At 41.8% G+C, this 22,765-nt stretch overlaps 1 protein-coding gene across 2 annotated transcripts in view; it reads left to right on the forward strand.

Annotated features, from left to right (window-relative positions):
• The first annotated feature begins 1,501 nt into the window (after positions 1-1,501).
• The window catches only part of PANX2 (pannexin 2), a 36,361-nt gene continuing 15,097 nt past the window's right edge, over positions 1,502-22,765 (forward strand). The window contains exons 1-2 of one of the 2 annotated variants that reach the window (XM_060777789.2): positions 1,502-1,844; positions 7,421-7,705. In XM_060777789.2, coding sequence (XP_060633772.2) covers positions 7,477-7,705 — 229 coding nt within the window. In that variant the 5' untranslated portion in view covers positions 1,502-1,844; positions 7,421-7,476. The remainder of the gene's footprint in view (positions 1,845-7,420; positions 7,706-22,765) is intronic. The other variant, XM_060777787.2, reaches the window with a different exon arrangement.

Consider the following 22,765-nt stretch of genomic DNA (forward strand, 5'->3'; position numbering starts at 1 on the left):
TGAAATTGCCAGAGATTTAAACACCATTGAAATTTAAGCAATATTGGAAAAACGGATGACCTGAGGAAGGTGTACCCACAACAACCACCAAAACAAGGCAATACTACCCGGGATACTTTGTAGTAACCTCTGGGACCTCTTAGAACTCTTCTCTGATACTACTACTACTTTGTATGTAACAAACAATCCTCCAAGAAACTTTTTTTGAACCATCAGACAGACCCTGTCAACCTATTAGACCTCTGAACTGCCTTTACTAAAGGGATTGGTGTCTCCCACTGTAAATACAGACATTTATTTGTAATAGTGATAAGAATTGTATTTGAATGTTGTATATATATAAAAAAAGGGAGCCCCCAGTGGCACAGTGGGTTAAACCGCTGAGTTGCTGAGCTTGTTGACCGAAATGTCACAGGTTCGAATCCGGAGAGCAGTATGAGCTTCTGCTATCAGCCCCAGCTGCTTCTTTTTTCCCTCTCTCTTTTTTGTCATGTCAGGAGCGACTTGAGAAACTGCAAGTCGCTTCTAGTGTGAGAGAATTGGCCGTCTGCAAGGACGTTGCCCAGGGGACACCCAGATGATTTTATGTTTTTATCATCCTTGTAGGAGGCTTCTCTCATGTCCCCACATGAGGAGCTGGAGCTGATAGAGGGAGCTCATCTGCCTCTCCCCAGATTTGAACCTGCAGCCTGTCTGTCTTCAGTCCTGCCGGCACAGGGGTTTTACCCACTGCGCCACCGGGGGCTCCTAGCCCCAGCTTCTGCTAACCTAGCAGTTCCAAAACATACAAATGTGAGTAGATCAATAGGTACCGCTCTGGCGGGAAGATAACAGCCCTCCATGCAGTCATGCCGGCCACATGACCTTAGAGGTGTCTACGGATAATGCTGGCTCTTCAGCTTTGAAATAGAGATGAGCACCAACCCCCAGAGTCGAACACAACTGGACTTAATGTCAGGGGACAACCTTTTACCTTTACCTTATAGATAAAAAACTTATTACATAACAGCATATTTGATATTTCAGTAATTAACAATAACATACTATTTCCTATGTAGTCTGTTATATAGATACTTGTGCTCTTAGTAACTTGCAGCTTCAAAGCCTGGCTGCTTCCTGCCTGGGGGGATCCTTTGTTGGGAGGTGTTAGCTGGCCCTGATTGATTCTTGTTGGGAATTTCCCTGGTTGTTGTTGTTTTTTGTTTTTTTTTAAGTGTGGCTCTTTATTTACTGTACTGATTTTAGAGGGTTTTTTAAATGCTGGTAGCCAGATTTTGTTGATTTTCATTATTTCCTCCTTTCTGTTGAATAAACAAAGAGCAATCTTTATTAGGATTTGTAATGTATGGTGGCACCTGACAGAGACAAAGCTACCTAGAGCATTGAGCCATGACAATTGAAAGTGGAGGCAAGCTGCCTTTATTCTCTGGTGTAGAATGAAATGCAGCCCTCCAACCTGCCTCTCTAGCCCAGCCCTGCCTCCTCCTCCTCCTCCTCCTTTGAGTCAATTCCAGATGTCTCCTCCAAGACCTTAAAGGACCTCTCCGGCTCCTCATCTCCATTTCTGGGAGGGAGGGAGAGAGGGGCGCCTCCCCTTGCAGCAGAGGGTCTGTCTTCAGGGCCAGAGGCGCCTTTAGCAAGGCCATGGGCCCACCCCCCGCCTCCCCTTCCCCTCCTTTCCCCCGCGTTGTTTTTGTGAAGGAGAAGAAGATGGGAAGGCCGGCAGCATTTTGCCCTTCAGCCGCATCTGGATGAAGTGGAGAGGGAAGGAAGCCGGTGCTCGCTGCCTATCTGCAAGCCAGCCTTTTGTTTGCACCTCCCTCTTCGGCATTGCACTCACCAAGGTAACAAGAAGAGTCATGCTCCAGCCTGTCGCTCTTGCCTTCTTTTCCTCCTCCTCCTCCTTTACTTCCCCGTTTTCTTTCTTTCCACAGATCCCTCCTTCCTTCCTTCTTCACCTCCTCAATCCTTTTTCCTCATTTTCTTTCCTTCCACATTTCCCCATTCCTTATTGCCTCTGCTTCCTTTCATCTTTCTTCTTCCCTTCTTCGTTTCCTGTCTTTACTTCCTTCCTTCCTTGTTTTCTTCTTTCCTTTGCTTCCTTTCATCTTTCTTTCCTTCCCTATTTCTTTCTTCCCTTCATTTACTTTCTTTCCTCATTTCTTATTTCCTATTTCTTTCCTTTGCTTCCTTTCATCTTTCTTTCCTTCCCTATTTCTTTCTTCCCTTCATTTACTTTCTTTCCTCATTTCTTATTTCCTATTTCTTTTCTGTGCTTCCTTTCTTCTATCCTTCCATATTTCTTTCCTCATTTTCTTCTTTTTTCCCCTTCCTTGTTTTCTCTTTCCTTACTTCCTTACTCATTTCCCCCCTTTCCTTATTCCCTTTGCTTACCTCTATCTTTCCTTCCATCATTCCTCATTTACTTCCTTGCTGCTTTCTTTCCTTCCTTCTTCCCGTCCTCATTCCCTTTCTTTCTTTCTTTCTTTCTTTCTTTCTTTCTTTCCTCATTTTCTTCTTTCCTTCCTTCATTTCCTCTTTCCTTATTTCTTGTCTTATTTCCTTTCTTTCCTTATTTCCCTTGCTTCCTCCAATCTCTCTTTCCTTTTGTCCTTCCCTATTTACTTCCTTGTTGCTTTCTTTCTTTACTTCCTTCTTCCCGTCCTCATTCCCTTTCTTTTTCCTTTTCTTCCTCATTTTCGTCTTTCCTTCCTTCCTCATCCCCTTTCCTTATTTCCTGTTGCATTTCCTTTTTATTTCCTTAGCTTCCTTTAATCTTTTGTCTTCCCTTCCCTATTTCCTTCTTCTCTTTGTCATTTCCTTTCATTTCCTTTCCTCTATCCTGTATCATTTCCTTTCCTTATTTCCTTTGCTAGCTTTCTTTTCTTCCTCATTTCCTCTTTATTTTCTGTCTCTTTTCTTTTCTTTCCTTATTCCCTTTGCTTCCTTCGATCTTTCTTTCCTTCCTCATTTCCATCCTTATTTCCTATTTCATTTCCTTTCTTTCCTTTGCTTCCTTCTGCCCTTCCATCTTTCTTTCCTTGTTTTCTTCTTTTTTTACTTCCTTGTTTTCTCTTTTCTTACTTCCTTACTCATTTCCCCCTTTCCTTATTTCCTTTGCTTCCTTCCATTTGTCTTTCCTTCCATCATTCCTCATTTACTTCCTTGCTGCTTTCTTTCCTTCCTTCTTCCCATCCTCCTTCCTTTTCTTTCTTTGCTTCCTCGTTACCTCTTTGCTTATTTCTTGTCTTGTTTCCATATTTCCATTGCTTCCTTCGATCTCTCTTTCCTTTTGTCATTCCTCATTTACTTCCTTGTTGCTTTCTTCCTTTCATTTCTTCTTCCCATCCTCATTCCCTTTCTTTTTTTCTTCCTCATTTTTGTCCTTCCTTCCTTCCTCATCACCTTTCCTTATTTCCTGTTGCATTTTCTTTCTTATTTTCTTATCTTCCTTTAATCTTTTTCCTTTCCTTCTCTATTCCTTCTTATCTTTGTCATTTCCTTTCTTTCCTTTCCTATTTCCTGTTTCCTTTCCTTTCATTTCCTTTGCTTGCTTGCTTTTTTCCCTCATTTCCTCTTTCCTTATTTCCTGTCTCATTTTTTTCTTTCCTTATTCCCTTTGCTTCCTTCTATCTTTCTTTCCTTCCTCATTTCCTTCCTTCCCTATTTCCTTTCCCGCCTCCTCATTTCCTTTCTTCTTTTCTTTTTGCCTAACTGCCTCCAAATGGCTTTTATTCCCCCAGCAGCCCAATCTGGTCATTGGTTGAACCTCCTTGATTTAGTTATTGTTTTGATCCCTCCACCCACCATCATTGCTATTCTCCCAATCTTTCGTCTTTTATTGTTATTGTTACTGTTATTGTTATTGTAGACTGAGTCTTGTCCGAAATGCTTGGGACTAGAAGCGTGTTGGATTTTGGATTTTAAAATACCTGTATTTGTATATACATACACAATGAGATACTTTGCAGATAGGACCCAGCATTAAATTCATTGATGTTCCTTTATATACCTAATTGCTTGGAGATAATTTTCAGCCCAATACGGTAATTGTGTGTATGGAACACAGTTGGGTGCACATTGAAACAGAAGCGGCCTATCTCAGGGCTTGTCTGCACTATAGAATTGATGCAGTTTGACATCACTTTTAACTGCTGTGGCATCATGGGAGTTGTAGTTTGGCAATGCACTAACACTATTTATCTGAGAAGGCGAAATACATTGTAAAACTAGTAAACTACCACTTCTGAGCATTTGGGGGTTTTGCAGAAGGGACTCTGCAAAACCCCAATTATTCCTGTATGCCTTTGAGTCATCTACGACCAATAACCATTGGGTTTCCTTGGCAAGATTTATTCACGGGAGGTTTGCCCTTGTCCCTTGTCTGAGGCTGAGAGTGTGTGACTCAACCAAGGTCAGAAAACAGGTTGCTATGGAACTTCAAGCCATGGTCTCCAGAACGACTGAACAATTGAATGCAAAACAGTGGCATTGCATCGCAACCAAGGGGTATTATTATGAACAAATTGGAGGAGGAGGAGGAGAGGATAATAAGGATGATGAGAATGAGAGGAAGAGGATAATGGGGGAGATGAGAGAAGGAAGAGGGTGATAAGGATGAGAGGATGATGAGAATGTTGATAACGATGAAAGCAATGGAGAACTATTATGATGGGAGGATGATGGGAATGATGATGAGCAAAGTGTAGGAGAAAGAGGGTGATAAGAATGCTCAAAATGAGAGAATGGAGGAGGGGGATGGTGATGATGAGAGGATGTTGATGGTGATGAGAGGATGTTGATAAAAATGAAAGGAGGAGGAGGAAGATATTGATGGGGATGTTGATGGGGGATAAGGATGAGAGGATAATGAGAATGGTGATGATGAGAAGAATAGAAGAGAATGGTGGTGAGATGATGAGAATAATGGTGAGAGCAAAGTGGAGGAGGAGAGGATGATAAGAATGTTCAGGATGAGAGTGAGGAGGAGGATGTTGATAATGGTGATGAGAGGATGATGATGGAAATGAAAGGAGGAAGAGGAGGAAGATAATGAGAGGGATGTTGATGAGGGTGATAAGGATGAGAGGATGATGAGACTTGATGATGAGAGCAATGGAAGAATGGTGATGGGAGAATGATGAGACTGATGAGAGTGAAGTGGAGGAGGAGAGGAGAATAAGAATGCTCAGGATGAGAGTGAGGAGGAGGATGGTGATGAGAAGATGTTGATGAGAATGAAAGGAGGAGGAGGGAAATAATAATGAAGGGGATGTTGATGAGGGTGATGAGGATGAGAGAATGATGAGAATGAGGGTGATGAGGAGAATGGTGATGAGAGGATGATGGGAATGGTGATGGAAGGATGAGAACATGATGGGAGGATGAGAAGAAGGAGCCTCCACCACACTCCAGAGCAGAGAGTTCCACTGCTGAATAGCTACTGTAGTCAGAAAGTTCTTCCTAATGTTCAGGTGGAATCTCCTTTCCTGTAGTTTAAAGCCATTGTTCTGCATCCTAGTCTCCTGGACAGCAGAAGACAAGCTTGCTCCCTCCTACTGTGACTTCCCCTCACATATTTACCTATACATTGCCATCATGTCTCCTCTCAGCCCTCTCTTGTTGATGATGAGAGGATGATGGTGATAAGAATGAGGAGTAAGAGGATGATTAGGAGGGGATGTTGATGAGGGTGATAAGAATGAGAGAATGAAGAAAATGGTGATGAGAACAAAGTGGAGGAGGATGGTGATGGCAACATGACAGGAATGATCAGGATGAGCAAAGTGAATGATGGTGATGAGAGTATGATGGTGATGAGAATGAGAGGAGGAGAATAATGAGGGGATGTTGATGGGGGTGATAAGGATGAGAATGGTGATAAAGTGGAAGAGGAGAGGATGAGGATGGTGATGACAACATGATGGGATGAGAGGATGAGGATGAGAAGATTATGAGAATGATGATGAGAACAAGGTCATGGAGGAGGATGGGATGAAGATAGTGATAACAATGGGAATGATGAGAGGATGAAGATAAAGATGAGAGGATGATGAGAATGATGATGGTGAGAGCAAAGTGGAGATGAGGATGGTGATGATAAAATGGGAATGATGACGAGAGAATGAGGATGATCAGGATAAGAGGATGATTAGAATGATATGAGAACAAGGTGGTGGTGGAGGAGAAGATGAGAATGGTGATGACAACACGATGAGAGGATGATAAGGTTGAGAAGATGATAAGAATGATGATGAGAACAAAGTGGAGGAGGAGGAGATGATGAGGATGGCGATGACAACATGATGGGAATGATCATGAGAAGAAGAAGAGGATAAGAATGATGATAATGAGAACAAAGTACAGGAGAAGAGATGATGAGGATGAGGATGACAACACGATGGGAATGATGATGAGAGGATGAAGATGAGGATTGTTAGAATGGTGATGGTGGGAGCAAAGTGGAGGAGGAGGAGATGATGACGATGATGATGACAATATGATGGGAATTATCATGAGAAGAAGAAAATGAGGATGAGAATGGTGATGATGATGAGAACAAAGTGGAGGAGGAGGAGATGATGAGGATGATGATGACAACATGATGGGAATGATCATGAGGAGAAGAAGATGAAGATGATAAGAATGATGATGATGATGAGAACAAAGTGGAGGAGATGAGAATGATGATGACAACATGATGGGAATGATGATGAGGGGATGAAGATGAGGATGATGAGAATGGTGATGGTGAGAGCAACGTGGAGGAAGAGTAGAGGGTGAGAATGGTGATGACAACATGATGGGAGTGATGATGAGAGGATGATAAGGACGATGAGAATGTGATGGTGAGACCAAAGTGGAGGAGGAGGAGAGGAGGAGGATGGTGATGGCAACATGATGAGAGAGATGAAGGGAGGATGAAGATGAGGATGATAAGGATGATGAGAATGTTGATGGTGAGAGCAAAATGGAGGAGGAGGAGAGGATGAGGATGGAGGTGACAACATGATGGAAATGATGATGGGAGGATGAAGATAGTGATGACAATATGATGGGAATGATCATGAGAAGATGATAAGGATGATGATGCTGAGAACAAAGTGGAGGAGGATGGTGATGAGCGGATGATGATGAGGATGATGTTGATGCCGCCCCCTCCTCTCCTCCTGGCTTCCTTGCCGCTCCCTGCAGTTGCGCAGAGGCGGCAGTAGGGGGCGCGGGGGAGAAGGCAGCTTGGCAAGGGCATCCTCCTCCTGCTCTTCTCTTGGGTCCTTTAATGCCGCAGTCCGTCGGGCGAGGGACCCCGCTCTGGAGGAGGATGCCTCGGATCCCCTTGGCTGGCCAGGCCCGCCTCCCCTTCCTCCTTCCCGGGCTCCTCTCCTCCTCCTCCCGCTTTCTCCTTTTCTCGCTCCTCCAGGCTGAGCCCCCCGCGGCGGATCCGAGGCCGGCCCCGCTCCGCCGCCGCCGCCGCTTATGCAACACATCATCGAGAACCACCCGGACATGGCCACGGCGCTGCTGGCGGGCGAGAAACTCAAGGAGCTGATCCTGCCGGGCGCGCAGGACGACAAGGCGGGCGGCTCCCTGGCCGCGCTGCTCCTCCAGCTCAAGCTCGAGCTGCCCTTCGACCGCGTGGTCACCATCGGCACCGTCCTCATCCCCATCCTCCTCGTCACCCTCGTCTTCACCAAGAACTTCGCCGGTAAGCCCACCACCCACCGCCCCTGGCCTCTCCTCGGGGACTGCCACTCCCAGGAGCCTTTGCTGCCGAGGCAGGTGGGCAGGGATCCTGGGTAATGAAGTCCGGGGCGCCTCAGGGACCCCAGGGTGGGGGAGAAAGAACACTGCAGGAGAGCAGGGGTGGCATCACCTGTTGATGGGAAAGGGATTCAGAAGAGCAAGAGTGAGCATTGTGGTACTAAGCCAGGCATGGGCAAATTCAAGCCCTCCAAGTGTTTTGGACTTCCAACTCCCACCATTCCGAACAGCCTCATGTTAGGATTTGAAAAAGAACGCCATGATGTACCGGTTTAACTGGAGAGAGATGTGGCAGCAGCCCATTGGCTGAGTGTGCCAGGGGCAGGGGTTCTGATTGGATGCTGCCTCTGGCTAGTCCTGAGGCCAACGGTTCTAACTGTCATTCTGCTTTTTAATAATAATAATAAAACTTTATTTATACCCCGCCACCATCTCCCCAAGGGATTCGGAGAGGCTTACATGAGGCCAAGCCTAACAACACATTAAAAACAACAAGCAATAAGAAACAACAAGCAGTCAACAAAATAAACAATATAATTAGTACAACTCACAGGTAGATAATGACAACAGAAATTTAAAAACCTATGGCTGCCTCTGGCTAGCTCCCGAGGCCAACGGTTCTAACTGTCATTCTGCTTTTTAATAATAATAATAAAATTTTATTTATACCCCGCCACCGGTGTGCAGTGGGTTAAACCCCTGTGCCAACAGGACTGAAAACCAACAGGTCGCAGGTTCGAATCCGGGGAGAGGCGGATGAACTCCCTCTATTAGCTCCAGCTCCTCATGCAGGGACATGAGAGAAGCCACCCACAAGGATGATAAAAACATCAAATCATCCAGGCGTCCCCTGGGCAACGTCCTTGCAGAGGGCGAATTCTCTCACACCAAAAGCAACTTGCAGTTTCTCAAGTTGCTCCTGACACAACAACAAAAAAAACCCAAAAACCCCGCCACCATCTCCCCAAGGGACTCAGAGCGGCTTACATGAGGCGAAGCCCAACAACACATCAAAAACAACAAGCAATAAGAAACAACAAGCAGTAAACAAAATAAACAATACAATTAGTATAACTCATAGGTAGATAATAACAACAGAAATTTAAAAAATCTATGGCTGCCTCTGGCTAGCTCCTGAGGCCAACGGTTCTAAGTGTCATTCTGCTTTTTAATAATAATAATAATCTCCCAAAGGGGACTCAGGGAGGATAACATGAGGCCAAGCCCAAACATACAACACAACTGAGTAAAATACAAAATACAAACAACAAAATTACATCAGAATAAAATAATACAATAACAATAAGATAAATAAAACAAATAAACATGTTATAAAATCGAACACAATGGGCAGGCTGAATGGGCAACATGAATGGGTAACATGATAAAACCCTGGATGAGGGTAGGAGTGGGGGGGGGGGGTGTAATTGAGAGGAGCCCAAAAAGGATGAACAGTGGGATTAGTCTTTCAGTTTAGGAAGAGGGAAAGTCCATCATAGGGGCAACATTGTGGATGGAACAAACAGAAATGGGTTTGATCATTTTAAGGCATGAGGCTTATTTCAAAGACTATTTTAAAAGGGCTATTTTATTCCTCCGATCTCTGCTTGTATTCAAAGAGACCCACACACACACACACATATATTTACCATGTTTGTTATTTGTTTCACAAGCGTGAGTGACATTTTATTATACAGAAGGATATATCTTGGTTTAAATACTGTGGTAAAGCTTCTGCTTATACACATTTACCAATCCTCACATCTCAGGCGCCTTCCTTAAGCGGCTGAGGGGGGAAAAGGAAAGGGCCTGAGGCTGTTAGGAATGGTGGCAGTTGAAGTCCAAAACACCTGGAGAAAGGCCCGAGTTTGCCCAGGCCTGGTCTGGATCTAAGCAAGTCATAGTCTCACTCTACTCTCATCAGGACTATTGACCAATCCTAGGCACCACAGTTCATGAAGGATATTCAGATACTGAAACATGACCCAAATAATCCAAGGCCTGGACTCCAAGCTCTGCGAGGAACAGCTTAGGGAGCTGAGGATGTATACCTTGAAGAAGAGAAGGTTGAGAGCAGACATGATAGCCACTGTGTTGTCGAAGGCATTCATGGCTGGAATTGCTGGGTTGCTGTGAGTTTTCCAGGCTGTATGACTATTTTCCAGAAGCATTCTCTCCTGACGTTCTGCCCACATCTGTGGCAGACATCCTCAGAGGTCTGAGGTCTGTTTAAAACTAGGCAAGTAGGGTTTATATATCAGTGGAATGCCAGGGTGGGAGAAAGAATTCTTGTCTGCTTGAAGCAGGTGTGACCGTTGCATCTTGATTAGTATTAAATAGCATTGCAGCTTCAAGGTTTGGCTGCTTCCTGCCTGGGGGAATACTTTGTTGGGAAGTTTTAGTTGGCCCTGATTATTTCATGTTGGGAATTCCTCTGTTTTCTGAGTGTTGTTCTTTATTTAAATTTGTTTAAATACTGGTAGCCCAGTTTTGTTCATTTTCATGGTTTCCTCCTTTCTCTCAAAATTGTCCACATGCTACACAGAGAAGCCACTGAAATCCGCAAACATGTGGACAATTTCAACAGAAAGGAGAAAAGCATGAAAATGAACAAAATCTGGCTATCGGTTTTTTTTTAAAAAAAAACCTCTAAAATCAGCTCACATAATTTTCAATTATTGTATCTGGATGAAGGTGTGGAATGGCAGTTGAAGTACAACTCCAGGGAAAAGTAATTTTTCAAAGATCTGAGACAGAGGGCCACAAGTTTACCATCTCGGTTGTCAGGATCACAAAGTACTCTGAACCCTAAAGGCTTGTATCCATGTTCTTCATTATTTATTTGTTTATTTATTCATATTGGGAAGGATACATTCAGACAGCAGACTAAAAATAGGGCAGTAACAAAGATTGTTGAGAAAAGGTTGAGTGGCGAACATAAAAGTATTGTTTTGGCATGATGGGTCTTGGAGGACTTGGTAAATCTGCAGTCTCCTGTCCATCGAAGTCAATGGATTTCATGCCTTTAACATTGGTGGAGAAACCATGGGTGAAGGGGTATCGAAACTTTGACCCCAGAGCAACTCTTGCTCCCATGTGTATTGTTCTGTCCTTCCATTTCAGTGTTCATAAAGTAGCAAACCAACACACAACAAGCCCTTTTTAAAGAATACAGACCTTCTCTCTGGTATAGAATTGGGAGACCTGTAGCCCTCCAAGTGTTGTTAGACTGCAGTTCTCACCAGACCCTCAGAAATCATGCTGAGAAATGGATGGAATACATAGTTCAATATCAAGAGAGCCCTGGATTGGTTCTCCAATCACGATCCATCAAAAGCTGGTGGCCGCAATGTCAGTCTGCTCTATGTTTCAGTTTGAAGTTGACCGGTGATTCTCAACCTGTGGGTCCCCAGGTGTTTTGGCTTACAACTCCCAGAAATCCCAGCCACTTTACCATCTGTTAGGATTTCTGGGAGTTGAAGGCCAAAACATCTGGGGACCCACAGGTTGAGAACCACTCTGAACTCTCCATGGTGCTGAATCCAGTCCTCGAAAAGGTTCAACAGTTTGACTAGTTTCTCAAAAGTTCTGATTTAAGACAAGAGTCGATTTACTACTCCACTGACATTGAAGCTACCAGTATCTACTGTCCTGAGCTGACCTTTTCTTGAAACCCATGGCCAGATTGTCATTATAACCATGTGGCATGCATTTGTTGCCATTCTCCATATAAATTGTTGCACTCCAGACCAGGAAAAGCCCTCTGACTTTAAACACCACACAGCTGAGAAAAAATGCAATCTGTTTATTGAAGATAATTGAAAAGCAGTAAAAGTAAAAAGCACTTTAAAGGAATAGGTAAATCCAATTAGGTAGGAAGATAAGCCGAAACAAAATAGTCAAAGGAATTCGTCCATCAAAGTTCATGAAAAACAAAGGCATAAACTTCTAGAGTAAAATCCAAAAAACTGGTAACATGAATCCAAGGCACTTAATCACATAATCATAAAATCCAAGACTTAAAAATATGAATCAAAGGTACTTAACATGAATCTTTCCAAAGCAAGGCTTCCAAGGAACAGGGACGAGATCTTGACTTGATTCCGAGCGATGCTTCATCTGACTACAGATTCTGTACTTAGGACATTTATCTCCTCATTAAGCTATGTCCCAAGTAGCCAGAAACTGGTTTCACTTTAGCCTTGAATCCCTTATCTTTTGTTCCCTGAGCCGGGCAGAACGCCTGAGCAACTGATCGGCTTTTCTATTTTGACTAATAACATCCCGTCTATCTATTTGCTCATTAATTATTTGCTCATTAATTTCTGCAGCTGGGCCAGGTGCAGAAATTCTCAAGCTCCAAATCATGGGAATTCTCTAGTAGCAATTCAGGGAGCACAGGATCATCCCCACACCCTTCAGTGACATTTTCATGGGAAAATACACTTTGAACAGGGATCTCTTGGTCATTCTCTGCATCAATATCATTGGAAACACCATTACCTTCATGAACCTCATTCCCCACATACAAAGCACCCTGATCCTTAAACACAATCACAGGCTGAGCTCCAACAGAAATATCATTCTGCATCCGACATTCTCACAAAGTAGTGCTAAGTCACTGCTCCAAATATTTGTTCTCCCCTTCTTTTTGGTTCAGTTCATGCCATCTTTCCCAGCTCAGGTATCTCAAGTTTGAGCTCGTAGCATTCTGTTCTAACTGTCTTCCTTACCTCTCATCTTCTGCCTGAGGAGAATATCTAATAATACAAACTCATTCAGGTTTAATATATTAGTGAGAGGAGCCTCCCATGGCACAGCAAGTTACACCTCTGAGCTGCTGAATTTGCTGGCTGAAAGCTCAGTGGTTTGAATCTGGGGAGCAAGGTAAGCACCTGCTATTAGCCCCAGCTTCTGCCAATCTAGCAGTTTGAAAACATGCAAATGTGAGTAAATCAATAGAAACCACTCCAGCAGGAAGGTAACAGCGTTCCATGCAGTCATGCTGGCTACATTACCTTTGAGGTGTTTATGGACGACGCCAGTTCTTCGGCTTAGAAATGAAGATGAGCACTACAGATGCGACTAGACATAATGTCAAGGGAAAACCTTTACCTTTACCTTTAACTTATATTAGTGAGATATGAAAAAAGAAGACCTCGGCGTGAAAGACATGTCAGCAGGCATAGCTTGCAAGATCCAGAAACTCTAGCTTTTCTCTCTCTCTCTCTCTCTCTCTCCCTCTCTCTCTCTCTCTCTCTCTCTCTCTCTTGTGGTCTCTTTTATAGTTTTAATAGTGATATACAGCATCCATGTGGTTTGGTGTGTCTGCCGCAATTTTCTCTGCAAGGCCAATACCGCTTATTAGTGTTTATCTTCACAGCACCTGGACATTATTGCCACAATGCTTTTCATTATTTGAAAGTGCCATCTTGCATATTCAGACCTATTCAAGTTAGGGGTTTTTTTCCTAATGAAAGACTGGGCAGAGAGTGCATAGAATATCCCAGCAGTTTAAAAAGTAAATGTTGAAGTGTAGGCAGGGATTATGACAGTCCCAATAGCAACGAACCCAGTAGGATGCCCTGAAAATACAGACACAGGGGTGAACTGTCATCCGCAAATCACTTGCAGCAGTTTTCTTTTCCATCACAACAGATCTCTGGTAGAGCGAATGAATTGTAACTTTCATTTACAAACACAAGCCACCACAGAGCATTATGCACTGTATATCATTGCGTAGGAAATCTATGTTTCTTAAGTTTTATTAAAGCCTGAATCTACGGTAAAAACAAACAGGATGACATATCTCCCAGTAGTAGCTGTTAGCTTCCATGTAGGTGGTGTAATAAATCTGCTCTACGTTTTAACCTAAACTTCAAATGAGTTATCCAAATCATTAGACTTATTTAAATGATAGAGTTCAGCACAAATAGAAGCAATAAAGTTCATACTAAAACCCAGAGCTGATTCATGTCCCAATGACATGAATCTGACATTATTGTCACTTAGAAGCTCATCAAAAATGGTTTTAACCATGCAAACAACACTACACAGACTACACAGAGAAGCCATGGAAATCCAGAAGCATGTGGACAATTTCAAAAGAAAGGAGGAAACCATGAGAATGAACAAACTCTGGCTACCAGTATTTAAAAAAAATACTCTAAAATCAGGGCAATAAATAACAATAGGGGAATTCCTGACATGAAACAATCAGGGCCAGCTATCACCTCTCAACAAAAGATTCACCCAGGCAGCAGGCAAGCAGTCTTTGAAGCTGCAGGGTCATTCAGTGCTCATCAAGGTGGCCAATTGCTACATTCACACTTGCCTCAAGCAGACAAAAGTTCTTTCTCCCACTCTGGACATTCCACAGATATATAAACCCACTTTTCCTAATTTCCAACAGACCTCACAATCTCTGAGGATGCCTGCCATACATGTGAGCAAAACATCAGGAGAGAATGCTTCTGGAACATGGCCATACAGCCTGGAAAACTCACAGCAACCCAACACCGCAACATCCTTATAGTTTTCTTTTAGAATTGTGCATGACCAGTAAAATGGAATATAATAGCCTTTTTTATTTAAGTGACTATTTCCAGGTCACTTTGATCTATCGCAGAAAAGACAAGGAAGCATCTTGTGGTGCCTTAAATATATACATATTTATAATGTCATCAGAATGGGTGTATTTTAAGCTCAGTGCTAATTTAATGCAACCCTTTGCTGTGAACTCACAGGATGATCTTAGGCAAGCCAATCTCCTTCTTTATGCAATATGGGGATGATAATAATATAGAATTTCCTCACAGAACTTCTATAAGGATCAGAACAACAAATAATATCATGCGCCTGAAGCACTAAACAAATGCTAAGCATTCTGATCTCCTGTTGACTTTCTGACAAAGAAGCAATTGTATCTATAGCAAATATCTCAGTCCCTTTTATGTTATAGTGCTTTACATTGATATTAAGGTCCTTTTTTAAAAGGCCAAATAAGCCAAAATACAGTTGTATTTGTGGATTCGTTCTTCTTCTTTTTTCAGAGCTGAGTTTTTTTGTGGGTGTCTTGTTTTGGGTCAGGGATGGCCAAATATTCTTTGTGACAATAGCTACCGATGTTAAGTGAATCTGTTCTAAGGCATTTAAAAGCATTGTATTTTCAGCTTCATTGCACAAAATATCCCTCACAGAGCCCTTTAGAATATGAATCATGTTACTTATTGAAGCCTACCTATCTAGAAAAATCATTTGAGATTTCAATTATGCCATTAAATTGTCCACATTAAATAAGTCCTTGGTGTATTATTGCTGTGGGTGGGAGAAGCAGCGTAGCAAAAGGCAACATGTGAGACCCATTAGGTAATGAAAGCCAAGCTTCTGAGTTTGAAATAATGTGAAATAACTTGAAAGGATACACCTCCTGAAATCAGCATAAGCTATCCTAATAACATGCAAAACGATTTTCTAGTATTTCTACATATATGGTCCTGAAACAAAGAATTTTCTGTTCGTTTATTTTTTTTAAAAAAAATGTTATTAGCAGACTTATGAGTGTGGGTGTGTGACTGGAAACCAGTACTCTCATCCATCAAATATAATCTGTGTGTGGAAAATGGTTCAGACTAGCAATGCTAATTAGCAGGCAGTTACCCCAGAGGTTTGGCAAAATTGCAGCTTTTGTGCAAATGTATGCAGCAGGCATCACTTCTCTGACTGACCCTATGCTTGCACACAAACCTCCAGAGTATCTCTATAATGAAAATGACACAATCTGTTTTCAAAATTAGCTTGCAAAACCCGAACCAGAGATCGGTGTAACTGCAGTGTTTGCATTTAAGATCATCATTGCCTGTCATAGGTCTGTATTGTAGTGCCCATAGGTATATCCCATTCGTTTTTGGATAGATTTCTTTTAATGGATGAGGTGTCAGGAAGTCTTTAGGGTATACACATAGGGTTCCATTGCTACATTGCTCACCTCTCCAGTAATTGCCTTTCTGTGCTACATTTATTTCCAGAAATGGAACACAGAGACATTGGAAAATATAATTGGAAGTTTTTGTCTATTCAGTATGTGCGTATTTTGCCTGGTTGTTCTTTCAGTATGGTGTGTGAGACAGAGAGTAAGCTGCTTGGTTGGTTTGATGCGGGATGGTGCCTGATTTGCCTGGGGTTGTTACTGGTGTGGGTGTTCTCTCAGCATCATCAATTTGCCATCTGTGAAATTTGTATTTTCTTGTGGGGTGTGACGAGCATTTCAAGCTCACATTCCACTTCAGTCTTTTGTTTGGTTTTGGTTTTTTGAGCAAGTTAGTTGTTTCTAAGCATCATCATTTACCTTCTCTGTAATGGATTTTGGAGCAGAAAGCTGTTGGTTCAAAAGAGGGATTTGACATCTTGAAGACGATTCTCCAGCTCACACTGTCCTCGCGTTCTTAATAATAATACTGTACTTCCTCGAATTGAATTCTCTCCTTTTTTGACTAAATTACGTTCCCAAAATTAGGATGCACATTAGATTCACATAATGTGGTAAATACTTTTTTGGGTTTCAAAGTTTTGAAATTGAGGTGCGCATTAGATTTGATGGAGCATTAGCATTGAGTAAATAACAGGTAATTTTATTTCTTAATCAGTTTTCCTCATTGCTCGAGGAAGGTTACAACATATAAATATAATCATTGTACGTATTATATAAAGTACACATATTAGAATGTATTTCTACAAATACGGATATTAAAATATACAAAACAAAGATACAAATATAGTGAACACAAGACACATGTTTAAAATTCATGATTAAAACTATCTGGATAGGCCTGTCGGAAGAGATAGGTCTTCAGATGTATTTTAAATTCTGACAGCTCATTTATCTGTCGGATCTCTTCCAGTAGGTTGTTCCACAGCCAGCAAAAAGGTAATATGGATGGTGGCTGCTAGTTAGGTTCTCGCTGGTTGGAGAAGTCATTCCCCAGAGGATCTCAGTGTCCAGGACAGATTGTATGGGATTATCCTTTAGGTAGTGTGGTCTCAAACAATATAGTGCTTTAAAGGTAAAAACCAACACTTTATCCTTTGTCCAGATACTAATTAGTAGCCAGTGGAGTGACTTTTGTATAAGTGTAATATGCTCACTCTTGAATGTTCTTGTAACTAATCTAGCTGCCAGATTTTAAACAAACTGGAGTTTCTAAACTTGGTACAAAAGTAGCACAATGTTAAGTGCATTGCAGAAGTCTGACCTTGAGGTTACCAGCACATGCACTACCATCTTTAGGTCCTCCAAATCTAGGAAGGGGCACAGTTGGCATATCAGCTGAAGGTGGTAATAAACGTTCTCAACCATCGCATCTACCTGGGCTGAAATTTGGAGAGAGGGATCGAGGAGCACTCTCAAGCTGCAAATGCATTCTTTCAAGGGAAACATAACCCATACAGAACTGGCTGACACACCTCCACCCCTAGATTAGGACCCTTGATGGCAATCATCTCTATTTTGTCTGGATTTATTTTCAGTTTGATTTTACTCATCCATCCCATTATCTCTTCAAGGCATTAATTCTGAGGAAACATGATATCCTTAGCTGAGGCTGTTTCTGAAGGCATGAAAAATATATTTGTGTGTCATCAACATACTGATAACATCCCACCCCACATCTCTGCTTGAGCTCTACTAGCGTTTTTATGTAAATATTAAAAAGCATTGGGGATCGAATGCCACCTTCTGGGACATCATTTAACAGCTCCTTTTTTTGAGAAGTAGCACCATCATCTGGAACCTGCAGTGGTTTAACTATTACTTCTTTTAAACAGGATGGAAAATCCCTCTCCCTGAGAGATGTACTGATAATGTGTTGTATTTGAAATCTAACTGCATCTTCTCCCTGGTTGAGAGGAACAGGGATCAAGAAAGCAGATTGTCTTCCTTCCTTGCCCCAGCAGCTTGTCTACATCAACAGTACTCAACAATTGAAACTGGTCTAGTGTAATCCCACACACAGAGTTGCTGGACACCTCATTGTTGGCTTCTGCTTCAATGACCGCATATAAGTCATCTTTTATGCAAGAAATTTTACCTGTGAAATGATTGTTAAAGGCTTGACAGTGAACTACTGAAGATTCTAATAATGGGTTCAGGGGATAGGGTGCCTGAATTAAACCCCTCACCACTCTGAACAGCTCAGCTGGATGTGAATCCACAGATGCAATGCATGCAGAGAACAAAACTTTCTTAGCTGCACATACTGCTACCTTAAAGGAGCAGAGGTGCTCTCTATACATGTCTTGTCACAACAAAGTTGAGTTTTCCATCTGCACTCTAGTTGTTATCTTTTCTGTTTCATTTCCTTTTTCATTCTTGGTGAAATTCCACATCTGTTTTCCTTGTGAGGCATACTGGATCTATTTTCTCTAATTTTTTGAAAAACTGGTAATTGTGGTCAGACAGTAGAAAAAGGTTGTGAAGACGAAGTAATATTATAGTCATCCCTTTGTATCCACATTCTGCATCTACAGATTCAACAACCCTCAACTTGAACATATTTTTTAAAAAAATTCAAAAAGCAAATCTTGATTTTGCCATTTTATATTGCTAAAAGCTTGGAAAAGGGGTACATTTTTCAGTATATAACTAAAACTATATTCTTGGAGTATGTTGGATTCAAAGAGAAAAGTCTCCCAGATTGTAGATCCCACATTATAATATTGCTATGAACAACATTCTGTCTCTAGGTTCTAACCAGGGGGTTTTGGGAGTTATAATCCCACACAGTTATGTTTTCGAAGCCCTGGTTAGAGGGGACACTGAGGTTCCTTGGAAGATTATCTGGAATTTCCTATGAGAAGGAAAAAAAACAGCAAGTAAACTTCCATGGCTACTGATGACACCCTCCCATACCCAATCACTGACATCTAGGATACTCTTGTTCAAGCCACACAGGGCCAAGGCAAAACCCATTGGAACTTCCCAGCACAATATCTCTTCAAACATATCCCAAAATTGTATATGATGCACTAGTTTTTCAGATTAGGAGGTTTGTCTTGCTTCATTATCCCAGTTCACATTTACTGTTTGCTCCCAAATTAATTGGTATACAAATAATGAACACTTTAGCAGTGCTATCCTATACAAGTTGATTCATAATTGAGTCCCACTGAACTCAAGCTAAGCATTTATTTGATCGTAGGCTAAGTGTTTCTTTGGTATGGAATGAAGAGTCAGGACAACAGCATTTAGGGAACATGTGAGTCCTTTCATAGTCAGTCCATTTCAGAAAGAGATTAGTTGTCTCTTCTCTGTTTGGCTTGCTTGGGCCATCTGAACATAATTGTTTCTCTGGAAGGACAGCACTCACCAGAAGGATGATTCATCATGAATTAAAGGCAGGGTTTCATTTTGCCACAGCTCATACATCGGAATGAAAGAAGAGGTCATTATTACATCCTCCATTGGTACTTAATTTGGAATTACTGCATTCTGAGGATGGGCTTTAAGAAGCTTAAGGATAGATCCTGGAAAATGTCAGCTTATATAATATTGGGTTGTATATGTCAAAAATGATAATATTATAGTTGACTCCCAGCAAAGATTGCCCAAGTAACTAGTGTATTGTATTTGTATTCTAACATAATATTTTCTCTTCACCAAATGTCCCCTAAGGTTTCTGCGATGGTTGCTTTTGCTTTTTTTTCTTTTTTTCTTCCAAGAAGGCAGACAAGCCAGGCAGTTTAATTGAATATGTAAGCTTTGGCATTTGCACTCTCATTGTGTGTGTTTGAAATAGCTTCAGCCTACCGAGGCAAGCTCATGAACCTTGTATTTCTATGTCTCTTAGCAGTTCCCTAGTTCAGCCTTCTGTCACACTTCTGCTAGCAAATTCTCTTGAGGAAAATTTGGAGAAAACAATTCATTTGGGTTGTTGTAGGTTTTTTCGGGCTATATGGCCATGGTCTAGAGCAGGGGTCCTCAAACTTTTTAAACAGAGGGCCAGGTCACAGTCCCTCAAACTGTTGGAGGGCCAGATTATAATTTGAAAAAAACATGAATGAATTCCTCTGCACACTGCACATATCCTATTTGTAGTGCAAAATCCACTTAAAAACAATACAATAATTAAAATGAAGAACAATTTAACAAATGTAAACTTATTAGTATTTCAATGGGAAGTGTGGGCCTGCTTTCGACTGATGAGACGTTGTTGTTGTTATTGTTATTGTTGTCGTGCGCTTTCAAGTAGTTTCAGACTTAGGTTGACTGAGCGAGGGCTGGGTAAATGACCTTGGAGGGCCGCATCCGGCCCCCGGGCCTTAGTTTGAGGACCCCTGGTGTAGAGGCATTCTCTCCTGACGTTTTGTATGCATCTATTCATTTGTTTTGCTCTCAGATATGTAATCATGTCTGCACAATTTATGGATTTATTCTGTAGCATGCAAAGTGTCAGGAAAGTTCCAAATAACAATTTTCTGATTAGATGAGACTTATTGGTAAAGGTAATCAAAGCAAGTTAAAGCTAGATATCTGCCATACCCAATGAGAGCCAGATCTCTGATACTTTCTAAAATTAATGTCAGAATATGTAGAACTGCTATATTTTTAAAGAGCCAGGAAGTGTTTTTTTTTTTCCCCTGGCCAGAAAAGACCAGGAAAAACATTCAGTTAACTGGAATAGGATACTGGATTCTTTTATTTCATTTTCTTTAAATGTAACCATAAAATGAGTGGAAATTGATTTTTCTACAAGTCGTTTGCCATTTCTGCTGCAAAGACTATTTAAATATGATGCATGCATTTTCAGGTTGTATAATATAAACTGTGAAAGAAAGAAACTGTGTAAGAATTCCTGCTTTTTCACCTGGAGATTTTTAGTGATCAGAGGCTTTCATAAAAAGCTATGTTTGAAATTGAGTGGGCCTTCCAAAGGAAATTATTCTGAAAGAGCGGCATGGGGCCTTGGCTGGATAACCAAACTCCCACTGAACATGGCCCAAATCCTTGAGCGTATCTCTTTGGATTCCAGCCATGGGGTGCTAATGAGCATTTTATTTGACAGCTGCTCCTACAGACACCTTTGTTTTTGCTTTAAACAGTTGCCAGAGGGCAATAGAGCATATAATATGGTGTTATTGTGGGATCGAAGAAATCCAGTCCCATATTCTAATTTGGAGGAGCCCCCGGTGGCGCAGTGGATTAAAGCATTGAGCTGCTGAGCTTGTTGACCGAAAGGTCACAGGTTCAAATCCGGGGAGTGTCATGAGCTTCCACTGTCAGCCCCAGCTTCTGCCAACCTAGCAGTTCAAAAACATGCAAATGTGAGTAGATCAATAGGTACCGCTCTGGAAGGTAACAGCGTTCTATGCAGTCATGCCAGCTACATTTATTTGTCGTGTCAGAACAACCAGTGAAATTATATTACATTTCTAACAGAAACAAAGAAAACAAGCAAGTTACAAAATTTGTGAGTTTGGTAGTTGATTAAATGTCCTTTGACCAGTAGCTGGCCACTTGGAGTGCTTCTGGTGTTGCTGCAAGAAGGTCCTCCATTGTGCATGTAGCAGGGCTCAGGTTGCATTGCAGCAGGTGGTCAGTGGTTTGCTCTTCTCCGCACTTGCATGTCGTGGATTCCACTTTGTAGCCCCATTTCTTAAGATTGGCTCAGCGTCTCGTGGTGCCAGAGTGCAGTCTGTTCAACGCCTTCCAAGTCGGCCAGTTTTCTGTGTGCCCAGGGGGGAGTATCTCATTTGGTATCAGCCATTGATTGAGGTTCTGGGTTTGAGCCTGCCACTTTGGACTCTCGCTTGCTGGGGTGTTCCAGCGAGTGTCTCTGTAGATCTTAGAAAACTATTTCTAGATTTAAGTCGTTGGCATGCTGGCTGATACCCAAACAGGGGATGAGCTGGAGATGTCTCTGCCTTGGTCCTTTCACTATTGGCTGCTACTTCCCGGCGGAAGAGACCAGCATGCCAGCTACATGACCTTGGAGGTGTCTATGGACAACGCCGGCTCTTTGGCTTAGAAATGGAGATGAGCACCACACCCCAGAGTCGAACACGACTGGACTTAACGTCAGGGGAAAAACTTTACCATTACCTATTCTAATTTGATACCTAGAAGCCCACATCAGAATAAGTCTCCCACTATGTAAGAAGACAAGAGTCACATGGGATAATTAATGCCATAGGCTACCCCCTGGCTGTACATTTCATATTAACAAATCTCTTACTTTCTCTGGTGCTTATTTGACATAACCTGTAAGAGAATGAAACAGTAGAATAGGCAAGATGAGGTGCAGCAAAGCAAGTGCTTGGACAAGTGACTTTGTAGAGCTCCAACTCACGGAATCCCTCAGACAGTTACAATGCAAGAAATTACCCAAATTACTCAAGCAAGTCATCCAAGTGCCATACCATATTCCCAATGCATCCTGGAGAATCACTTGTTCCATTAAGAGCTGAAGGTTCATTTATACCACTCTAAATGGGTCCCAAAGCAACCCAGGATCCAGCCAGCAATGGATTGGGTCTAAAAATATTGGTTGTCAGGAGACAAAGAGAGTTCACTCACAGCTATAATGATTTTACTTCTTTATTAAAATAGTAATACAACTATATTTTATTCAGGTAGTATAGTAAGTACTAAGTGCAATAATAAACCATTTTAAGGCTGATAATTTGGCATCTTCCCTGCGTTTGTGTGTGTGTGTGTCAAGATTTTGTAAAGCTTGCTCAGACACCGAAGACATGGAATTCAAGCACTATTCCATTTCAGTGCCTTCACTGCAGTTATATTGCAACAGTAATATCCCAATGGGGTTTTCTCATGTTTGAAGAAAGTGCATGTGTCCCTAGCTGAAATAAGAAAACTAAACAGTGAATTCTTTAATATTTAATATTTTCAGAGGAAGTGGCTTCCATGAACATGGAAATAGGAGACCTGTAGTTAGCTATGAGAAGGGAAAACCCCTTCTTACCAGTAAAGGGTCCTTTTTGGGTTATTTTA

The sequence above is a fragment of the Anolis sagrei genome, chromosome 5 (assembly GCF_037176765.1).
Source record: "Anolis sagrei isolate rAnoSag1 chromosome 5, rAnoSag1.mat, whole genome shotgun sequence".
Taxonomy (NCBI): domain Eukaryota; kingdom Metazoa; phylum Chordata; class Lepidosauria; order Squamata; family Dactyloidae; genus Anolis; species Anolis sagrei.